Source organism: Lepisma saccharinum, chromosome 8, assembly GCF_977018435.1.
Source record: "Lepisma saccharinum chromosome 8, izLepSacc3.1, whole genome shotgun sequence".
NCBI lineage: Eukaryota > Metazoa > Arthropoda > Insecta > Zygentoma > Lepismatidae > Lepisma > Lepisma saccharinum.
In genome coordinates this window covers 36329942-36349131 of record NC_139236.1, presented here as the reverse complement: position 1 = coordinate 36349131, position 19190 = coordinate 36329942, and the positions used below count along the sequence as shown (strand labels likewise).

At 38.0% G+C, this 19190-nt stretch overlaps 1 protein-coding gene across 8 annotated transcripts in view; it reads left to right on the top strand.

The window, feature by feature from the left end:
- Rdl (Resistant to dieldrin) overlaps positions 1–17343 on the top strand; it is a 377476-nt gene extending 360133 nt beyond the window's left edge. For 4 of the 8 annotated variants that reach the window (XM_083126520.1, XM_083126521.1, XM_083126519.1 and 1 more), the window contains exon 9: positions 12971–17343. In XM_083126520.1, the coding sequence (XP_082982646.1) occupies positions 12971–13249 (279 nt within the window). In that variant the 3' untranslated portion in view covers positions 13250–17343. Of the gene's footprint in view, positions 1–12967 lie in introns of all 8 variants that reach the window. The other 4 variants (XM_083126517.1, XM_083126515.1, XM_083126516.1 and 1 more) reach the window with 1 other exon arrangement.
- The last annotated feature ends 1847 nt before the right edge of the window (positions 17344–19190 follow it).

Genomic DNA, 19190 nt, shown 5'->3' with positions numbered 1-19190 from the left:
GTGAGATTCAAACCACTGTGCAAGGTATTTTCATCGGGGATCGAACCAAACAAGGGCACTAGCAAGGAGGAGGCAGAAGGAGCACCTGCCCCCTGTAATATCTCCGAAAAGTTCGTGTAATTCGAATAGGGAAATTGTAGCTATATTTTATTACAAATAATATGTCTGATTTACAGTCTATACGTTACAGCAATTAACTGTCATCATCATCATGATCTTTCAGTTATAGGTCGACTTTATGCACAGACAAGATAATCGTGACTGTACCTAGAGTTCAAAGTAGAATTCGAACCGGATATCGAACCCGGCACCCCTTGATTACAAACCGAAGACGTTAACACTACGGCATCGGGGAGGACTATTAACGGTTGTGTCCAACAAAATAACGAGAAAAAAGATTTCACCAGGGACATTTGAATCATGCTGAGTGCCGTAACTAGGGGTGTGTGCGGGACGGAAAATTTTTGATCGGTACGGGATTGGGAAAGGAAATGTTTTCAATCCCGATGTTCGGGACTGAAAATAATCACCATTTACCGACAAGGTAGGGAAATTCTCGAAATTTCCTATGCCGTGAACATCTCGAATTCTACACATTACTTCCCCTTCAACTGATTATTTTTGCATTTCTAGAATTAAAACTTTTAAACTTCATGAAATTTAACGCTTACAGTGCAGGAACAATAAGAATTAACAACTTTTGAAATAATTACAATCCTTAGGAATTTCTCGATTGTTCGGAATGTCGAAAAGAAGAAAGGGAGGTTGTAAATGTACCTGGGCAATTACAAATGTTGGATATGGCCACCCTGGGTAACACGGCAGATGTCAAAACGATAATCCATTTCTTGCCAGACGCGTTCCAACATATCCTTGGTTATCAGCTCCACTGCATGAGAGATGCGCTGCTTTAAATTATCCAGGTCCTGTGGAAATGGAGGAACGTACACAGTGTCTTTTCTTGAATTTCGCACGAAAGTGTCTCTGAACTGTAACAATTTCCACTGTTCGTGTGTATGTATATATATATATATATATATATATATATATATATATATATATATATATATATATATATATATATACATACACACACACACACACACACACACACACACACACACACACACACACACACACAATGTAGAAACCATTGTATAATGATAACTATCACAGAGAATAAAAGCTAGTAGTTCTATACCATTTATGTTACAGGTAACTAACATGCCTGCCACCAATGCTTAGCACAAGGTACGAGGTATGGAGATTGGTAGAAGATTATCTTGTTTCCATCCGACCAATGATTTCTGCAAATTCCATGCAGTTGTCACAGTCCTCGGAAAAGATTTGCTGGACGTAATAAGGCTTCCAGGAACGGAAATTTAATTATTTTTTCAAAACTGTCTCAATGGTATAGCGTGTTAGCCCGCTCTCGCTCCTGACCTGCCTGATGGACTTTTTAGAGCTTCTTTCAAAAATTTCCCGCACGTGTACAACATACTCTTCCGATAGTGACGATCGACCAGTGCGTTGCGCATCCAACACAGAACCTGTTCTTATCAATGTGACAATTTTTTATGGTTTTAGGATTCAGCGTTGCATTTCGATGATTCTCAACGCTGAACTTGGACTACCGATTTTCATACACCTCGTACCTTGCAGTAATTCTTGCTCGCTCTTCTGTACTAAGCGTTGATGGCAGGCATGTTTAGTTACCTGTGAGGCGTGGCGTGCATGTAGCCGGTGTTACCGCAGGTAACAGCAAAATGTAAAGAATTAAAAAGTAGTTTCAATAAAATGACAACATTGTTAAATACGTTAATGAACAACAGTTGCCGTCGAGTAGATATTGCCAAGGACATTTTTTCTGCAGCCGACAGAAGCGAAGAGGGAGGCCGTTCCGCTAATCTGAAGAGGCAACAAGGGAGAAGACGGCGCCAATGCAGGGAAAGAACGGAGAAGGACTTTTGTCCATAGTGTGCTGTGGGGTTATTCATATGCCTGTTAAGGGGCCCTGTTGCCGTTCAGACCTACCGGAGCAGCCAGTGTTGTCACATCGGATTGGCAGAAAATAACTAAATCCCGCCTAAAATAGGAATACAATTTCTGTGAAGCAACTAGAGGTAGACTGCAGAGCCAAGGCTGGATTGAACTACAACTGAGACCAGTTAGGTAATAGACGAAAATATAGTTCCTTGGCGTGATTCGTGATTTGGACAAACCTTGCTCCAAAATACTAAGTTGGCAACAGTAGTACGTACAGCTGGCTCTCCCTTCCACAAAGGAGCAGAGTTCTGTCGTCTGCTCAGTGCTCACCACACAAAGGGCAAACTGACCCTTCGCACCTCATTGCAAAGAAAGGGAGACAGATGAAGAATTGACAAGGGTCTACCACTATTCATTGGATTTTCGTGGTAACTATCTCATGAGTGGTAGTTCTTTCTAGGAGTGTTTGTGGCTAAATCACTGTGCTGATTGCAAAACAAGAACGAAATGAACAAATATCTAGCTCGAAGACATGTTTTCTTTACCGAAAGGGGGGGGGGGTGTAATAACGTCTAGCAGACATAATTGATGTACTGATAGCCGGTAACACTTTTTAAAAAGTCACGCCACGCCACGTACTGCCTTTAACATAAATGGTGCAGAACTAGCTTTCATTCCCTGTGATAGTTACCATCATACAATGTTTTCTACATTATGTATTACCAACATGAAAAATAGGTATTGACTTCTCAGACATCCTGCATATGTATGTATGTATGTATGTATGTATGTATGTATGTATGTATGTATGTATGTATGCATGTATGCATGCATGCATGCATGCATATATACTGAACCGCGGTGGCTCAGTCGGTAACGCGTCTGACTACCATGCTAAAGGTCCCGGGTTCGATACCCGACCTGTTCAAATCCGGAAAGTTTTCTAAGCGGTCCCGGCGCCCACCCAGCGTCGAATAACATGGATACCTGGGGGAAACCCTGGGGGGTAAAGGAGGTCAGGGGCGTGATGCTGATCACATCACACCCACTCACGACCGGATAAGAAAGTGTGGGCGTTACCCCCACACTCCCTATACGCCTTCATGGCGTGATGGTAAGCACAGGGGGCACTTTACCTTTATATATATATACACACACGAGGGCTACTTTTTTCAACCTCCGATGGTGCCGCCAGGTGACCCGTGAAGCGCTAGGAAGCGGGGCTTCAAGCAGCGTGATTGGCGTCCCCCTGCCACTACCACCACCACTGCCAAGCCCAACGCTTCAGTTGAAGCTGAGCGACAGGCGTACGTAGAGATGTCTGCTACAATCAACTCTCCCGCCAAGTGCGAGGTGCGTAGTGTGATGCGATTTCTACAGGCAGAGGGGCACAATGCAGTGGTGGTAATTCACCGTCGAATGAGCTGTGTACCGGAGAGGCATGCTGTCTTCAGGCATTGTCTTGCTTCATGATAATGCCCGACAGCATGTTGCTGCGTCAACCCAAGACCTTCTTCAACGATTCCACTGGGAAGTGTTTGATCACCCTCCCTACAACCCAGACCTGCCGCCGACTGACTTGCACCTTTTCCTGGCTATGAAGAACTGATTGGGAGGATGGCGCTTCCGCATTAATGCGGAGCTTCGGGACACCGTGCAGACCTGGCTCAACAGACAGGCGGCACAGTTTTTTGCAGAGGGTATTGGAAAGCTGGTTCATCGGTACGATAAATGTCTGAATCTTCTTGGTGATTACGTTGAAAAGTAGATTATACGTGTACGTTACTTTTGTCAATAAACCCATTTTGCTATTCATTGTGGTTATCATTTCATGCCCTATCGGAGGTTGAAAAAAAAATAGCCCTCGTATATTGTTTGTAGTAATTACAAAGTCAATCCATTTGGTGGCAATTGTGAACTGCGAGAGTTCCTACCGTTGAAACGAGCCTTCAGAGAAAATAAGTTATTAACACAAGTTGCTTACCTTTACGACCCCCTATACGCTGTAAAAGTTTAATCGGAGACACTCCTTAGATATTCTTTATTATATACAGTATGGAAACAATGTTATTCGTACACATAGAATTTCCGAGGAATAAATGTCATATCTACTAGTAAATATAATTATTTTCATATGTACCTAGAAATTAATGTTAATGAAGGTTTCACCAACAAATGTCAATAAAAATGTATGTTCAAAGTGTATAAACAGAGCATATAATTTGTGTGAAAAGAGAAGAATACGCTGTTTCATGCAACATTGTTATTCGTACAGGCAAGAGTTTCAATCTTCCTCGCATACAGCGCCACCACTATTCGGGCGATTTAGTGCAGTTTGCAACTTCGTAACAAGTTTGAACATGCAGCCGCGCTCCCGGTCAAGCGGAATGCTGGCGTAGGTATTGTTGTAGACCTATCGTCTATTTAGCAGCGTGTTCGAAATGGACAAGGTGAAGGAACTTAGTTCCGATCTGAAGGATGTTATTATAAATTTGGCTCTTATGTTAAGAAAAATTGGACAAACAGTCAATAAATCACAGTCCACAGTTCAATACATAGTAAACAAATTTAGAGAGGAAGGTTCAACACAGAATGTGCCGAGAAAACCAAAAGAGAGACGGTTGAATAAACGTGATGAACGCTTTATTTTAAAAAGAGTGCGAGAAAATCGCCGACTAAGTGTTCCTCAGTTACGACCGTTAGTAGAAAATGTTGCTGGCAAGATGATGTCCGATCAAACTGTCCGACGTGCCTTGTGGAAGCATGGATATCATGGCAGAATACCACGTATGTAAATAAGGTGAATCGCAGGAATAGACTTTCATTCGCAAAAGAGCACATCCACAAGGACCACGAATTTTGAGATAGTGTCATATGGTCAGACGAGTCCAAGATTAATATATACGGGCCAGATGGGATAAATAGGGTCTGGAGAAAATCAAATAAAGACAATGATCACATTAACACAGTTCCAACAGTTAAACACGGTGATTGGTCATTAATGATTTCGGGCTGTATGTCGTCCAAAGGTGTTAGTACCATCCAGTTTATTGATGGTATCATGGATGCATATGTCTATTTGGACATACTGAAGAACAATATAAAGCCGAGTGCCCAAAAACTGGACATGTCGCATATCTACAGATTCCAACAAGACAATGACAGTAAGCATAAGTTAACATGAATTGGCTAATATGGAATGTGCCTAAACCACTACAAACACAAGCTCAAAGTCCAGACTTAAATCCCATTTAGCATTTATGGGCAATTTTGAAGAGGCGAGTCCATAAAGCAGGCGTCAAGTCCACACAAGAGTTGAAAACTGTTGTGCAAGCCGAGTGGAATAAAATAAGTTCTGAAACATGTCGGAAACTGGTTAATTCTATGAAGAACAATTGTCAAGCAGTAATTAAAGCCAAAGGATACGCATCAAAGTATTAGAACTGTCAGTCAATTTGCTCTGAATATACTTTTTTCTTTTATATTATTAAGTTTACGAATAGAAAAGTTATACAAAAATGGCATGTTTCTCTTTCAGTTTAATTTAATTTATTATTGTCATTGGTTATACAGAATTTGGGTAAGATTTTATGTTCCTAGCTCGACCACAAGGAAAAAAACCTTCCGTCTAAAGCGTTCGCGCAAGTTTGAAAAATTCGGGAGATTGTTCCTTGGGAAACCAGAAGATCTGCTACAAAATCCGATGATCTAATAGCAGCGGATGAACGACGTTCTTGGGGGCGGAGGGGCGGCATAGTCGTGAGCACTGGGGGGGGGGGGCAAGGGGAGTGGCGCGCATTGTTTACGGTGTAAACGTCACAGATACTTTTGTAACAATGGTGCTAAACCCAGCACCCTGTGTTTGGCGAAAATATACCGAAGATCTCCATTTCAGGAGTGGACACGTTTCAAACAAAATAAAGTAAACCGCCCGAGGGAACCGACCAACATCTTTCATCTCTTCCGCATTTTCCGGTTAGAGGGTGCGTGGAAAACACCCTCAAATTTGCCCTTTCTTAGCACCGACACAAGGGGTTTGGGATGCCTATATTATCGCTAGGAATTTTTATGACAGGAAATGGTAGAAAGTTGTGTTCACAGATGAAGCTAACGTGCCGCCTTTCGTTGTCGGCGATTTTCCACAATCTTTCAAGTCGAATGCTAACAATAACAAATCAATTTGCCTTCTGCTGGTGTTCGGTGTACAGCTATCGATAGCGGTGGGCACGCGTCCTGCACCATATGAAAAAATGCATTACGTATGTGAAATATATTTGGTGAATTAGACAGCATGTCTTCCTCAATAATTCAAGATAGCAACGCTTATGCTAGGGTGCCACCCATCCTCCCCATCTGCTAGAAATACACACACACACCCACAAACACATACGTGTATAACATAATTTGCCCACGCTACGAAGCCAGTGTTTCTACCTCGTAAGGCAAGGACGTTTCACTGTGCTTGTGTCACATCATCCATTTCATCAGTTTTTCATTAATCCATATTGTCGTAGTTACCCGTAGAGGCACAAAAGCGACGTAAAATAACTAAAATAGAAATAGAGTTTAGGGTGGGATAAAGTACAGCCATCTAAAAATAGTAAGGTAGTAAAAGTAATACAGTAATGTCCTAGCACAACTGAGTAGCGTTTGACATAATTTCACAGTTCAAACAGCACTTTTCACGGCTGAGTGGAGTTCCACTCCACATCTCCCCTCCATATTCAAGTATAAGATGAGCAGGAAACGTGTTTTTAAGCTGGCCGTTGGAGGTTCCATAGCAATAGTTTATTAAGGAATTTTCCCGAGAAATCAATAGGCCTGGCAACGCTGACGTGAGCCAGCGCGAATGTTGCTTGCCCCTGCCCTTTCCCGCACTCGCCGGCGCGATGTGCTTCTGCGCAGGTTTTTTTGCTTGTGGTTCCACTATAGTTATTGAATTGTAAAGAAACAATTTCAAAAGATTGTATTTCCTTTCAGATATTAAGGCATTTTCTTTGAAAATCCGTGTGTACGAATAGGAATGTTACATACTGTATTTCGAGGCTCCAGATCGAGTTATTTGTTTACAAAATGAGACAACACCGAGAACTGAGGACTCGACTCGAGTCGAAACTTGGCACGGTCTCGGTCTCGTAGGGAGTTGTAAAAGTCTGTCATTTACATACAGCTTACATAATAGCTTTTCTAAAAGCGTTGTATTAAAGCTAGGCGTCGTCACTTTCAGCCTCTGCTCGAGCCCGTACGTTGGTTCTGGAGATTACAGAAACCGCCGCCAGGGGACTCCAGTCAACGACTCTTATGCCACTGCAGGGGAGACTTGGCTGGGACTGCAGTGAGTGTTGTGGCTTACCACAAATGGATGCGTCATTTTTGTCCCCATTCGTTACGTCTGCCTTCTCCCCTGGCTTTATACACGTTTCTTCGTCTCCTTTATTTGAAAGAAGCAGAAGGACGAAACATGAATTGTGCCGCTCATTCTTGTGGCAATTTGAGAGCATTCCCTGAAGAGATTCAGAGAGGTTGCAAGAAGGAAGAAGGAGAGCGTTTGAACATAAACTACGTGGGATTTCTGTGCCAGGCTCACAAGAAGCGCCAGGATATTTTTTTTACTCAACACGTTTCACGTGTAATTTAGGCTAAGCGCATCATAGTTTCGACTATAATCTTTCTGGCCATGCCATACAATTTCGAGAAATTTTAATACTTTTTTCAGCTTTCAACTAATCAATGCGCTTCTGATGAATACCCCAACGAGACAGTTGCAATTAATTTTTATTGTACATATTATTCACCTTTAACACCCACCCCCACGAAATCCCAGAATACTTTTTTTTTCTGAATTTTAATTTTTTTAGGTATATTTACTTCTGACGATGAAATTTGAGAGACTAAATCGAAATTTTCTGATTGCCATGCACTATTCGTCAGGAGGTAGCTGATCTCATATGAGATCACTGGGATCTCGTGGTTAGAAATTAAGAATGAATGACAGAAATATAACATACTACATCACCATTTTATTTCAGGCTGAATATACATTCTACGTGGATATGCTATTACAAGATGACAAATTCGATTGATAGTAACGTATTTTTTCAATACAAGTAGAGATACTTATAGAATAGCAATAAAAGATCAAATAGATGGTTATTTTGCATGACTCATTTATCCAACTCTCGATGTAAGTTGGAAGTCTAAAAATAATGCAAAACAGAAAATACTGAATATTGTTGACAAAATTAACTAATGTATAGTTAGTATGGATACTTAGAATAGTAATAAAAGATAAACTAAATGGTTATTTTGCATGACTTATCTAGTCAACTCAACAGAAAATACTGAATATTGTTGACAAAATAAACTAATCTATCAGAGTAATTTTAGAATTAAATGTCAAACATCTGAATAATGTTGCATTTAGAGATAATTTTGCCAGTTTCAATGAAATGTCCACAACTTTGCATGATAAGGCACATTGCCTTCCACACACAGATTTACACATTACGCTTGATACAATTAGTTCGAAGTCGTCCAGAACAACCTTAGCGACTCATGATGGCAGAACGATGCGACGGTTTTGCTTGATAAGAGCCAATGTCACTTGCCTGCAAAACTCCAAAAAAGTAATTTATTTCTTCTTGAGAGTATAAGCCAGCTATTTACCACTGCCATTTCCAGAGCTCTACTCATGAGAGGACAGTACCATTTTTTCCCCCGAATGCTTGTTGCATGTTTGACTCCCATTCCCTTGTTGTAACTCCAGATGACTTTGGCTGGGGCACAGTAATCCTTCGCTTCTCTTTCCTTGAATATCAAACTACATTACCAAGTGGTTCTACTATATCAAAGTTTGTAGCAAGAGTAACTGGACTGTTTGCAGTACACCTGACAACCAAAATTTGATTGTTCCTCTTGATACGATAATCAAGATCCTCCCGTTTCATCTTTTTCATGTCCTTAACTGTCATAACTGGACAATTGTTCATATGTTGCTCCCTAACTGTACCACTTGCTCGGAATCCTATTTCCTTTAACTCATTCAAAAGTGGAAAAGTTGTAAAAGAGCTTTCACAATAGATTTCATATCCTTCTGGTTTATGAATGGTAGTAAACAAGAGGGATGTCATTGGTCCAAGAGGAGTTTTATCACAATTGCCTTTTTGTCCTTGGTAAAGGTCAAAGTTATAACAGTACCCATTGGAACCACAGAGTGCCCACATTTTTTACCAAAAGGCACAGGTTTTCCTTATGTAAATTGATTCAGCATGTTGTGTCCTAGATATTTGTCAATCATTTCGTCTATTGACAATTCAGCCTGAAAGACATCGAACTGCATGAAATTATATATTGTTCAATTTGTCTAGGAGGTGACGTATTTTAAAAGATTTGTCAATCTGTTATCATGTTTCCTATTTGTCTTATATTATTATTATTGATATATCTTATATTTTGCACAAATTGTGGTGCTAACTCGTTTTCTCTTCTTCCCTTGCACTGCATTATTTCTAACACTAGTCACCTAGGTTTCCTGATTGAACTGTATCTCCTGCAATTTCATTACAACCATCTTCATTCACAGCATCTTCATCATCGATTGAACCAGCATGACCCTACTATAACACTTCCAGTAGCCCTGGTACCTCGCTTTCATTAGCTAGACCAATCTCATCATCATTACCTTCATCTTCATCACTAAGGTAGTCTATCTACGTTGTCTGGCAGTAGAACGACAATTTCCGTATCGCTAACTGATTCATTTTTACTAAGATCATTTAGGATAGCCAGTATTTCTTCAATTGGACACGCTTGAATGTGCGAAAAACAAGACATTGTTCTTCTAACAATCACAAAAAGTAAGGTAAAGTGAAGTTCCCCGTGCATATAGCACCGTGCCATGAAGGCACATTTAGGGGATGTAAGGCTAGGGTCCTTTTTTTGTGATGTAATCAGCACCACGCTCTGGCTGCCAACAATGCAGAACCTGTCGCTAATCGTTCAACGTAAACAATGGAGAAGAACGATTTTCAAATTATCAGTGTTGCCAGTTCCGAAATGCCCAAGTCCCAATGATCTCATATGAGATCACTGTTTTTTTTTTGGCAAGGAAATAGGTAAGAAGATTTTTATTTACAATGACCAAAAGTTATTTATATTGACTTGAAACTACTGACAATAAAATAAAAGAAAAATTGACCTCAATATACTACATTAAAAATAACTAACAATTTTTGGTACCCCTTCAGAGGAAGTAAAATGAACGAAATTTTCAACTTTTAAAAATCATTGTTTTAATAGAGAAGACTAAAATATATTTACATTATACGTAATTCATGGACCTTGCAAAAAGACATGAAAGAGTATTTATTAAAATTATTGCAAAATATTTAGTAGAATCATGGTTTTGTTAGGTGGTCATATGCTGATGGGCATCAGCTGTTCTATGCCACTTGAAATTCCCTTTTGTGGCCATGCTTGTATATGTCGGGCGATTTTTCTATGTACGAATAGAGGAACTTCCTACAATTCATTTATACTTATTTCCAGTTCTGTACTTTTTAGGAGTCTAGGCCGTGTCCGAAGCGAGCATCCTCCGAGTATGGTCACGGAGTGCGGTCTTGAAGTCGTGGACTGGAAGTGAAAGTCTTTCGAACTGCACTTCGACTGCAGCGCCAAATACGATCAGAAGATATAACCGAGAATACGTTGGTTTTTCAACGTTTTAAACACTTGTTTTTCACCACAGAAATCACATAGCATTTGCAAATGTTCCTATACATACATTTCCACACATTATAAGAACTGCAACCAACAACTTGCTGGCTTTCTACCTCCGAGATTTCAAACAAATGAACAACAAGTCCACTTGTCACGTGACCGAGCCTGCAACTTGGAGTGATCTGCCCTGTGGTCTTGATTCCTCGTGAACTTCGCGCTTTCGAACTACACTAGGTGACGTCTCTTCCATCAAGACCATATTTCAAGTCTGCACTTTGTACCTTTCGGACACAGCCTCAATGCGCATTTAAAATTTTGAGTGCAATGTATGTACCTAGGTACATTTGACTAGGTTAGTTACTGCTCGAGTTCGCTATCACTCGCTTGCTCCAGCTGCCGCCAAAAACGACAGTCTATCCTACTGCTGAGGAAGGACTGAGGGGTGTGGAAAGGAGGGGGAGGGGAACTGATATTTAATCGTTCTGCGTTTGAATTGCAGTCTTGTTTGGAATTACGAATTTTCTGCTAAGTATCAAACAAAAATATATGAAATATTCCTGTGACTGTACTACTTTTCTCAGTTGTTGTCACATTTTATCTTTTCTCAAAAGTCGATGCTTGGAAAGGAATACGAGAATTTATTGTAAATAAGAATGTTTTGATCTATCTTAAAAGTAAGTATAGAAATCGTTTGGTTAATGTCTAGTTAGAACTTGAAATACAAGTTCAGCTATTAAACCCGATACACTTGTAAGCGAAATACAGTCAAATTACAGTAATAAGGTACAGATAAAGTTCCCCGAGTACTTTGCAGCATGCCAAGAAGGATATAAGGGGATGTGGGGGTAGGGCCCCACACATTCTTCGAGCTCGGCTACGGTCGTCTTTACCCCCAGGGACCCATTTATTTGAGGCTGGGTGAGTCGCAGAGCCGCTTTATGCAGGGACAAGGCCGGAAAAATTCCGACCTTAGATCACTTAGATCACCGGGAATTGAACCCGGGTTTCCGGTGTGGCAGTCAGAAGAAGCCCTACATACTTTTTCTTTTTTAGGAAAGCATCTACGCGGCAGCTTTGCCCCCGAAAACCTCATATCAATTGATCTCAGTTCTCGACTTTTTCATTCAGAACAGACAATCACAAACATCCATGTCAGAACAACAGGGATTCGAACCCGGGACGTCTGGCGTCGTCGCACGCTGCGCTCACCACTCTGCCACAGAGGTCGACTACTAAACCAGATTAAATTAATATTTATTATTAGTAGTAGCACAGTATTTTTTGTGTATTTATAAGGCCTGTGCTAAGCAACTTGAAATTAATATTCGACTCACCTTAGGACTTCAAATATTATGTTAAGTTCTGGGGGTCCGTAACAACAAAAGATATCTAAAGGGAGTCCGTGATAAACGAAGGGTTAAGAACCGCTAGTCTACGACACATCACTTGTTATGAGCTAATACATGGTAGCAGTGGCGGCGATTAGGGGGGACAGTTGCCCTCCCCCCACTTCTTGTTTGACCTGTCCTTGCCCCCCCCCCCCAGTTTTTGCACCTTGTCCCCCTAGTTTTGGAACCCAATCGCCGCCACTGCATGTTAGATCTATTCTTGTCTAGGCCACCTGTATGGACACGAGTTCACATGGTGACCAACTTTCGGCCATGAATTTAAGGGAGATTACCAACTTTGTCGCACAAATTTTGCCCATTTTTAGCATCGCATCATCACTCCAGGAAATGTCCATGCTCTACTAATGCAATCAACTACTGCAAATATCAAGATACTGAAAAGCTAACAAAAAATAAAAGAATTACTCCATCGTGACAATGAAATGATACTGCATATAAATATGATTTGGGTTGTTTACTAACATAAAGTTTGTGCATTTATATTAAGGTCCCACGCCATTCTGTGCTCAACTGGAGGCACTGTGCCTCTTGTAGTTTCCACATGTGGTACAGTCAAGTTCAAAGATATTGAAACCATTTTTGTTTTCATTCACTTTTCTTTTGAATTCTATGTGTATGTATACATGGAATAGATTGACTCTGATGTTGTTAGAGAGAGTATCCTCTGTTTTACTGTTGGTTTTACTTCTAAAGCTTATAGTGTCAGAACAGCTTGACTGAATGTGGTGACTGGTGTACATTGTGGGTGCATGTATGTGCTTAAATATTATAATGAATGCAATTACAAGCAACTTGCACTTAGCTTAAGGCTTCCAACTGTCCTTGTGTACCTTATAAGTGTTACCTTGTTTCAGGAGGTGCGGTTCAAGGTTCACGATCCTAAAGCCCATTCAAAGGGAGGAACACTGGAGAATACCATCAATGGGCGTGCGGACGAGGAGGCAGGTCCGCACATCATCCACCCAGGAAAGGACATCAACAAGTTGTATGGCATTACACCCAGTGACATTGATAAGTACTCACGCATCGTGTTTCCTGTGTGCTTCGTTTGTTTTAACCTCATGTACTGGATCATCTACTTGCACATCAGCGACGTTGTGGCAGATGATCTTGTTCTATTGGAAGAGGACAAGTAGAGGCGACCACCACTTGGGGTCATCAGCAACATACGTCATCATCAAGCCCTTCTGTTTCATCCCCCTCTCGCCGTACTTATACCCCGTGTCACTCCTTCTGAAGTCACACCAGCAGCTAATCGCCTACATGAAAAGCGCATGCACCATACTGTGCCACAAAAACGACCAGACACACTTCGCAATCTTCATCAACCAAATCTGCACATTTCATTTAAGTCCTTTATCTTCTTTGCTCACACCTTTATTCTCTATCTCATTTGTGCTGAACTTACTGCCATGCAAAACAAAGTTGAAATATCACTAACTTTATTTCCTTTTGGGACTAACTTCCATTCCAGTCAACCTGTTGTAAACGCACAAATTCTTCCAGATCAGTTAATATGTGACATTGACTCTTGTAGTTCAATCGTAGTTAACCAAAGATCACCGCCCTCTTCCTTTCTTTTGTGATTGTCTTGCGGGCCTACTCTCAGGAACTACGTAGCCCAATTTACTGCACAACTTCTATAATCATAAGAACCCTCTTTTCTTCCAACTCTTAACATGGCTTGTATATCTTTCCCTGCCTACTGTGAATATAAGTGCAGTTGTTGTTCAAGCTCTGTCATAAATCCGGAATGCACAACTTGCACACCCAATCCCTTGTTTACATTTCATTTTACTCTCCAATGCTTAACCTTCCTAACAAAATCTCTCTTCAAAGGCATAGCTACTTCAATGCCTCGATAAGAATTCTAACAAATTTTTTCCAAACAACTGACGGTGCTAAAGATGTGTGACCACTGTTTTTACCTTTACTTGCCATTTTTGGTAAGAAGAGGAGGTACTCTCAAAATGCTACAATACTCCTAAAGTATAGGTGTGAAGGGAATATTAAAAATATGAGTAAAGACAAAGGTGAAGATTTAATTATATAACGACGCGGCACGGTTACCTGCTCATCTCATAAACCTATGCGTCCATCGCCCTCATTAAAAAAAAAAAGCAAAGTTCATACCGAAGGAAACGGTGAACAGAGCATCTACATTGCCACCATATTGGTTTAGTTGCTGTGGTGTGTTTCTATTTTTAGAATAAAAGTTATATATATACACATACATAAATTTTCACTGGCAAAGAGAACGCTTCGTATGGCGGCCATATTGAAGAAATATAAAACGAAGGCGATGCCAACAGAATGTCCTTCTGTTAAAAAAAAAAAAAGTGAAGTGTTTAGCAGAAGAAAAAGTAGACAATGGTGAAACGCAACGCAATTTTTTTTCTCTTTGGTAAAGCTAGTGCGTGTAATAATTTCAGTGAACATGATCGTGTAAGTGTGCAGTAATAATTGTATATTTGTATGATTGATGATTTTTTCCATAAGTGTGAGTGCGAAGAAAATGAATGAGTTGTTGCAGATGGAATTAACTGTGTTCTGTTGGCTAACTAGAACAGAAATGAGGTTATCATTGTTCAAACAACTCAATATACATATATTCTATCTCCCCCCAAGAAAAAAGTATAGTCGCGGTCGCGATGACTAATTATAAGTATATATATATATATATATCTATATACATACATATATATATAAAGTTACTCCGTTAAAAATACACAGTGTACATAATTAAATAACTCTTTATATAAGGAGTATATAGTCAAAATTTTTTCTTTTATCTTTCTTTCTTGTATAGATCTGGTCAAACCAAATTGTTATGGGTAGTGTGTGTGTGTATATTGACAAAAAACAGAGAAGTTCGGGAAAACGTGGTTGTATTTACACAATTTATACAAACAAACAAAGAAATTTCCAGCCTCCTGCCTGTCCTGTAGTAATACCATGCTTTCAGTATACCTTACACCTTATGCCCTATACCCTCCCCGATCCTGCATCACTTGATACCTTCTAGATGTGCACGGTAGAGCCCTTGTACTGTTTCTTTCCCACCTACAGTAAACAAGATAAAAAAATGGCACAACATCTGCTTTTGTAGAAAACGCTTGCCAGTATATTCTATTCCAATGTATGTTAATACAAAGTGTCCTTTCTGACAGCGAAGTATCTCAACCGTGGTTATACAATTTTAAACAAGTTGATTTTCTTCATAGAGGAAAAGTATGACTAGATTATAACTGCCGATACTTTTTTTTAATTGTCTGGTTTTTTGTTACTGATGTACATATGCATCCCAATCACAAACATAATTCCTTGCCTGCCACTCACCACATTAAAATCCATTGAACACAAACTTGTCCTTTACCTTCAACTAAAAAGAAAAAGAAAACCTCCTTTAGTTTCCCAATACTATATATTTACCATTTTAGAATGCAATTGGTGACATACTGTAGTCTTTATGGTTTGTTGAACATTCTGTTAAGTATAGTTATAAATAAGTATATTTTTTCCACTTATCTAGGGAAAGAGTGTTACAAAACAGTGCTGTGCAAAAGCTTTAGTTTTTCACCATATTACTTTCTTCTTTACCCAAACGAGATTTTATTCACATAGATGTGTTATGTCCTTGCTTCACAATGACAAAGGCTCACACACACATTTGAAAAGTTAATTTTTACATCAAAAGCTCGTGTGATGGAGATTTTGATATTCAAATGCATACTGCCTTTTTCACAGCACTGTTGCTCATTCAACAATGAATTTATTTTAAGAAAGCAACAAAAAAAACGTCTATATAGTAGTAAATACTGGCTGTTATTTGATCAGTCAGTTCAATTTAGATCACTTTTACATGGTGATGGGTACTAGCTGCTAATTCAATATAAAGAAGAAGAAAATAATAACAAAATATACTTTATTGTAAAACTCCTAAAAGATTGAAAGTAAACAAATGGTAGACAAAATTATGTAGATACTTTGGCACTGTATATAAGAATGTGTGTATTTTGGTGTGACTGTAGGAGGTTGTATGGGAAGGTTCGTCCACATAACCAAAGAACACTCAAAAGTACTATTATTTTTTGAAGATACATATATTTTGAGTGTTATAATTTTTCTCTTCACTGGAAACAATTCATTTCCATCTCTAAACGTAAGAGATTTTCACCCTCGTGCATTATCTGGCTAAATACAAAGAAAGACAATGTCTTCCCATACAGCCTCTTGACACAATAAATATTAAAAAAACTGACATTTTTTCCGTGAATAATCACATATTGCTCAATCATCTGCAAGAATGAAACTAGAATCATGGTATATGGCTATAGCAATACCTGCTCGTAAACTACGACTAGTCTCAATTTTATTATGTTTTTTTTTTCAAAGACGTGGTCTTTACTATATTCTAACACTCACGAGTATATATATATAACTGATCGAGGATGTAACAAGTTTTTTCTTGCCCCATGGTATCATCTACGACTTGATATCTTGTAAATATATATATACACATTATGATTATACATATGGCTTGAATATTCCCCATGTTTAAATGGGGACAATTTGCTTTGAGTTCCAACTAAACAAAGAAAGCTTAATTAGTGAAAAAAAAAGTATAACATCATTGAACCTTTTAAAAGTAAGGGGAAAACATTGAAGCCACACACACACATATAACAAACTACACAAGGCTTTATTTAATTATCGTTTCAAACCGAGCAAGTGATTGCTTACTATATTCTAAAGAAGAATGTTATATATATGATATAAATGTTATGTTATATATATATGACATGGGTTGAAGTTTAGAAAGTTTCATGTTGTTAAATGACTGGTTCTGAAGATTTGGTACTCCAAAGCATGGCGACACGTTCAGTGAAAGACAGGAAGAATAGTTCGTACTGGTAGAGGAACACCAATAAAACTGTAGACTATGAGTGTTGCAACATCAGTGTTGAAGAAAGCTTTCTAGAGAATAAAGACTGCTAAAGGTTATGATGTATCGCTCATACCATCATCCATTGGAAAAATTTGCGTAAGCCTGCAGTACAAGATAAATAAATTGTTTCATATCTTATTTGATGTTAATTAATACTAAAATAGCAACTCTAAAGTAATGTTAACATGTGTTAAATACTTGTTAAATTTAAAAATATAATTTATAATGTGTTACCACTATAGGTATATGGTTACAATTTCTACAAACTGGCCATTCATTAAACAAATTGTATATACACAGCATATCATTTTTTCGCATGTAACATAGATTTATTAATTTCGAAAAAAAGTCTGCTATCAGTGTACAAAATTTAATATGTTACCATTTTAATCTTTTCAATGGAATTAATTAGTTTTCAAAAGTAAGGAGCACATATTGAAAGTGTTCTGGATTTATTATTGCTCAGAATCAGAACAGAGATATACAGTACCATTATTATTGTTGTTGTAAAGCAACAGCTTATTTGCCAATGTAAAAAAATCCAGACATAATATATATATATAATGCAAAATATTTGCATTAAATCGAATTCTGTTTTTGTAAATAAAATGAGAAAAATCAAAATTTTTGCACGTTTTCTGCAGTTTCAATATTTATTTAGGCAAACTATTAGAAGAATGTAGAACTAAAACTTATGAAAACTTGTCAGATTTATTCCAGCAATTTTTAGACATTACAAACAAACAATAGTTCTTCAAATTATCATTAACTCTCTCTCAAACTATCTCTACAAAAGGTGTTCATTATTCCGTTGATTAATACGATTCTAGAAAGAGCTAACTTACTATTTAAAAAATTCAAAATATATATGTTGATATATGTAAATATATTTATGTAAGTGTACACTTTCTATTTTTCTATACTTAAAATCCTTTGTTTCAATTCAATTTGACAATGAAGATGTTTATTGATATTCTCCCTTCCAATTTAATTTCAGAATTGTAACATCATAATTGTAAGTAACTTAGCTATTTTTATATTATTGCACTTGCAGAATAAAACACTTGTATAATAGATATAGGATATATAACTATTATTTATTTTCCTATTACTTAAAAGTATAAAACATCCACTGTTATTACGTGGAGCATTAATTATGTATATATATATTTGTAACAAGAAATAAACAAAGTATAAAGTTCGTAAATATTTTCCAATGGATGATTCAGATGACAGTGTTATGTACTCGTATGCTTGCTAGATTTTCTATTGAAAGAAACCCTGTACATCAAAGACGGTTTATAAAAAAAGCCATGCAGTTTTATAAAGTGTATATTATATGTGGTGCTAGTTCTTCCCAATGTTGCAGTGCTAAATTTGAAGTTTAAAAAAGATTTTAAGATGTATGCATTTATTTATTTATTTGATTATGTTTCACCATATTTTTGTTATTTATTATTTTCAACCAATGTGTTTAGGTGAAGTGTGCTTTGCTAACCATAATGGTCTGTTAGTTTCTTCAATATCTCTTTTAGCTTATATTTTTTTTTCCTTTGCAGCAAAACTAGTATCATGATATTCTAACAGAATTTTTGGGAGTCATGTTGTATGTTTCTTACTATAAATAAAAAGAAATCAGCAAAAATAATGGTCTACACTTTTTATTGAGTGATTAACATTGTATTAGTGTATATCTGTAAAAGGACACCCAATTATATTATTTTTCTCCTTATATGCTAAAATGATCCTTGTCTATGTCTCATTTATGCCTTTTTAATCAAGGGTCAATGGAAGAAAATAAAATTCAAATTCAAATTTAATTTAGAATATATATGATGTTTCTAAGTAAACCTATGAAAACCCTCATGGTTAAGTTAAGTAAGCCCATCCCCTCCTTATGACATTTTATTTCATACTATGGTCATAAAGGAACCTTTGTGGTTGTTTATTTGCGGTAAGTTCTGGTAAAATGGGGAGGAAACAGGTGTTTAACAAAAGACACCGACCTCCAAACTACAGAGGTACAACTATTAAAGTAAAATTGACTATATTAAGGAATTGAGTTACCTGCACGATCTACCAGAACATCTACAGTTATGAAAAAAATCAGAAAAAAAATATTTGTACAG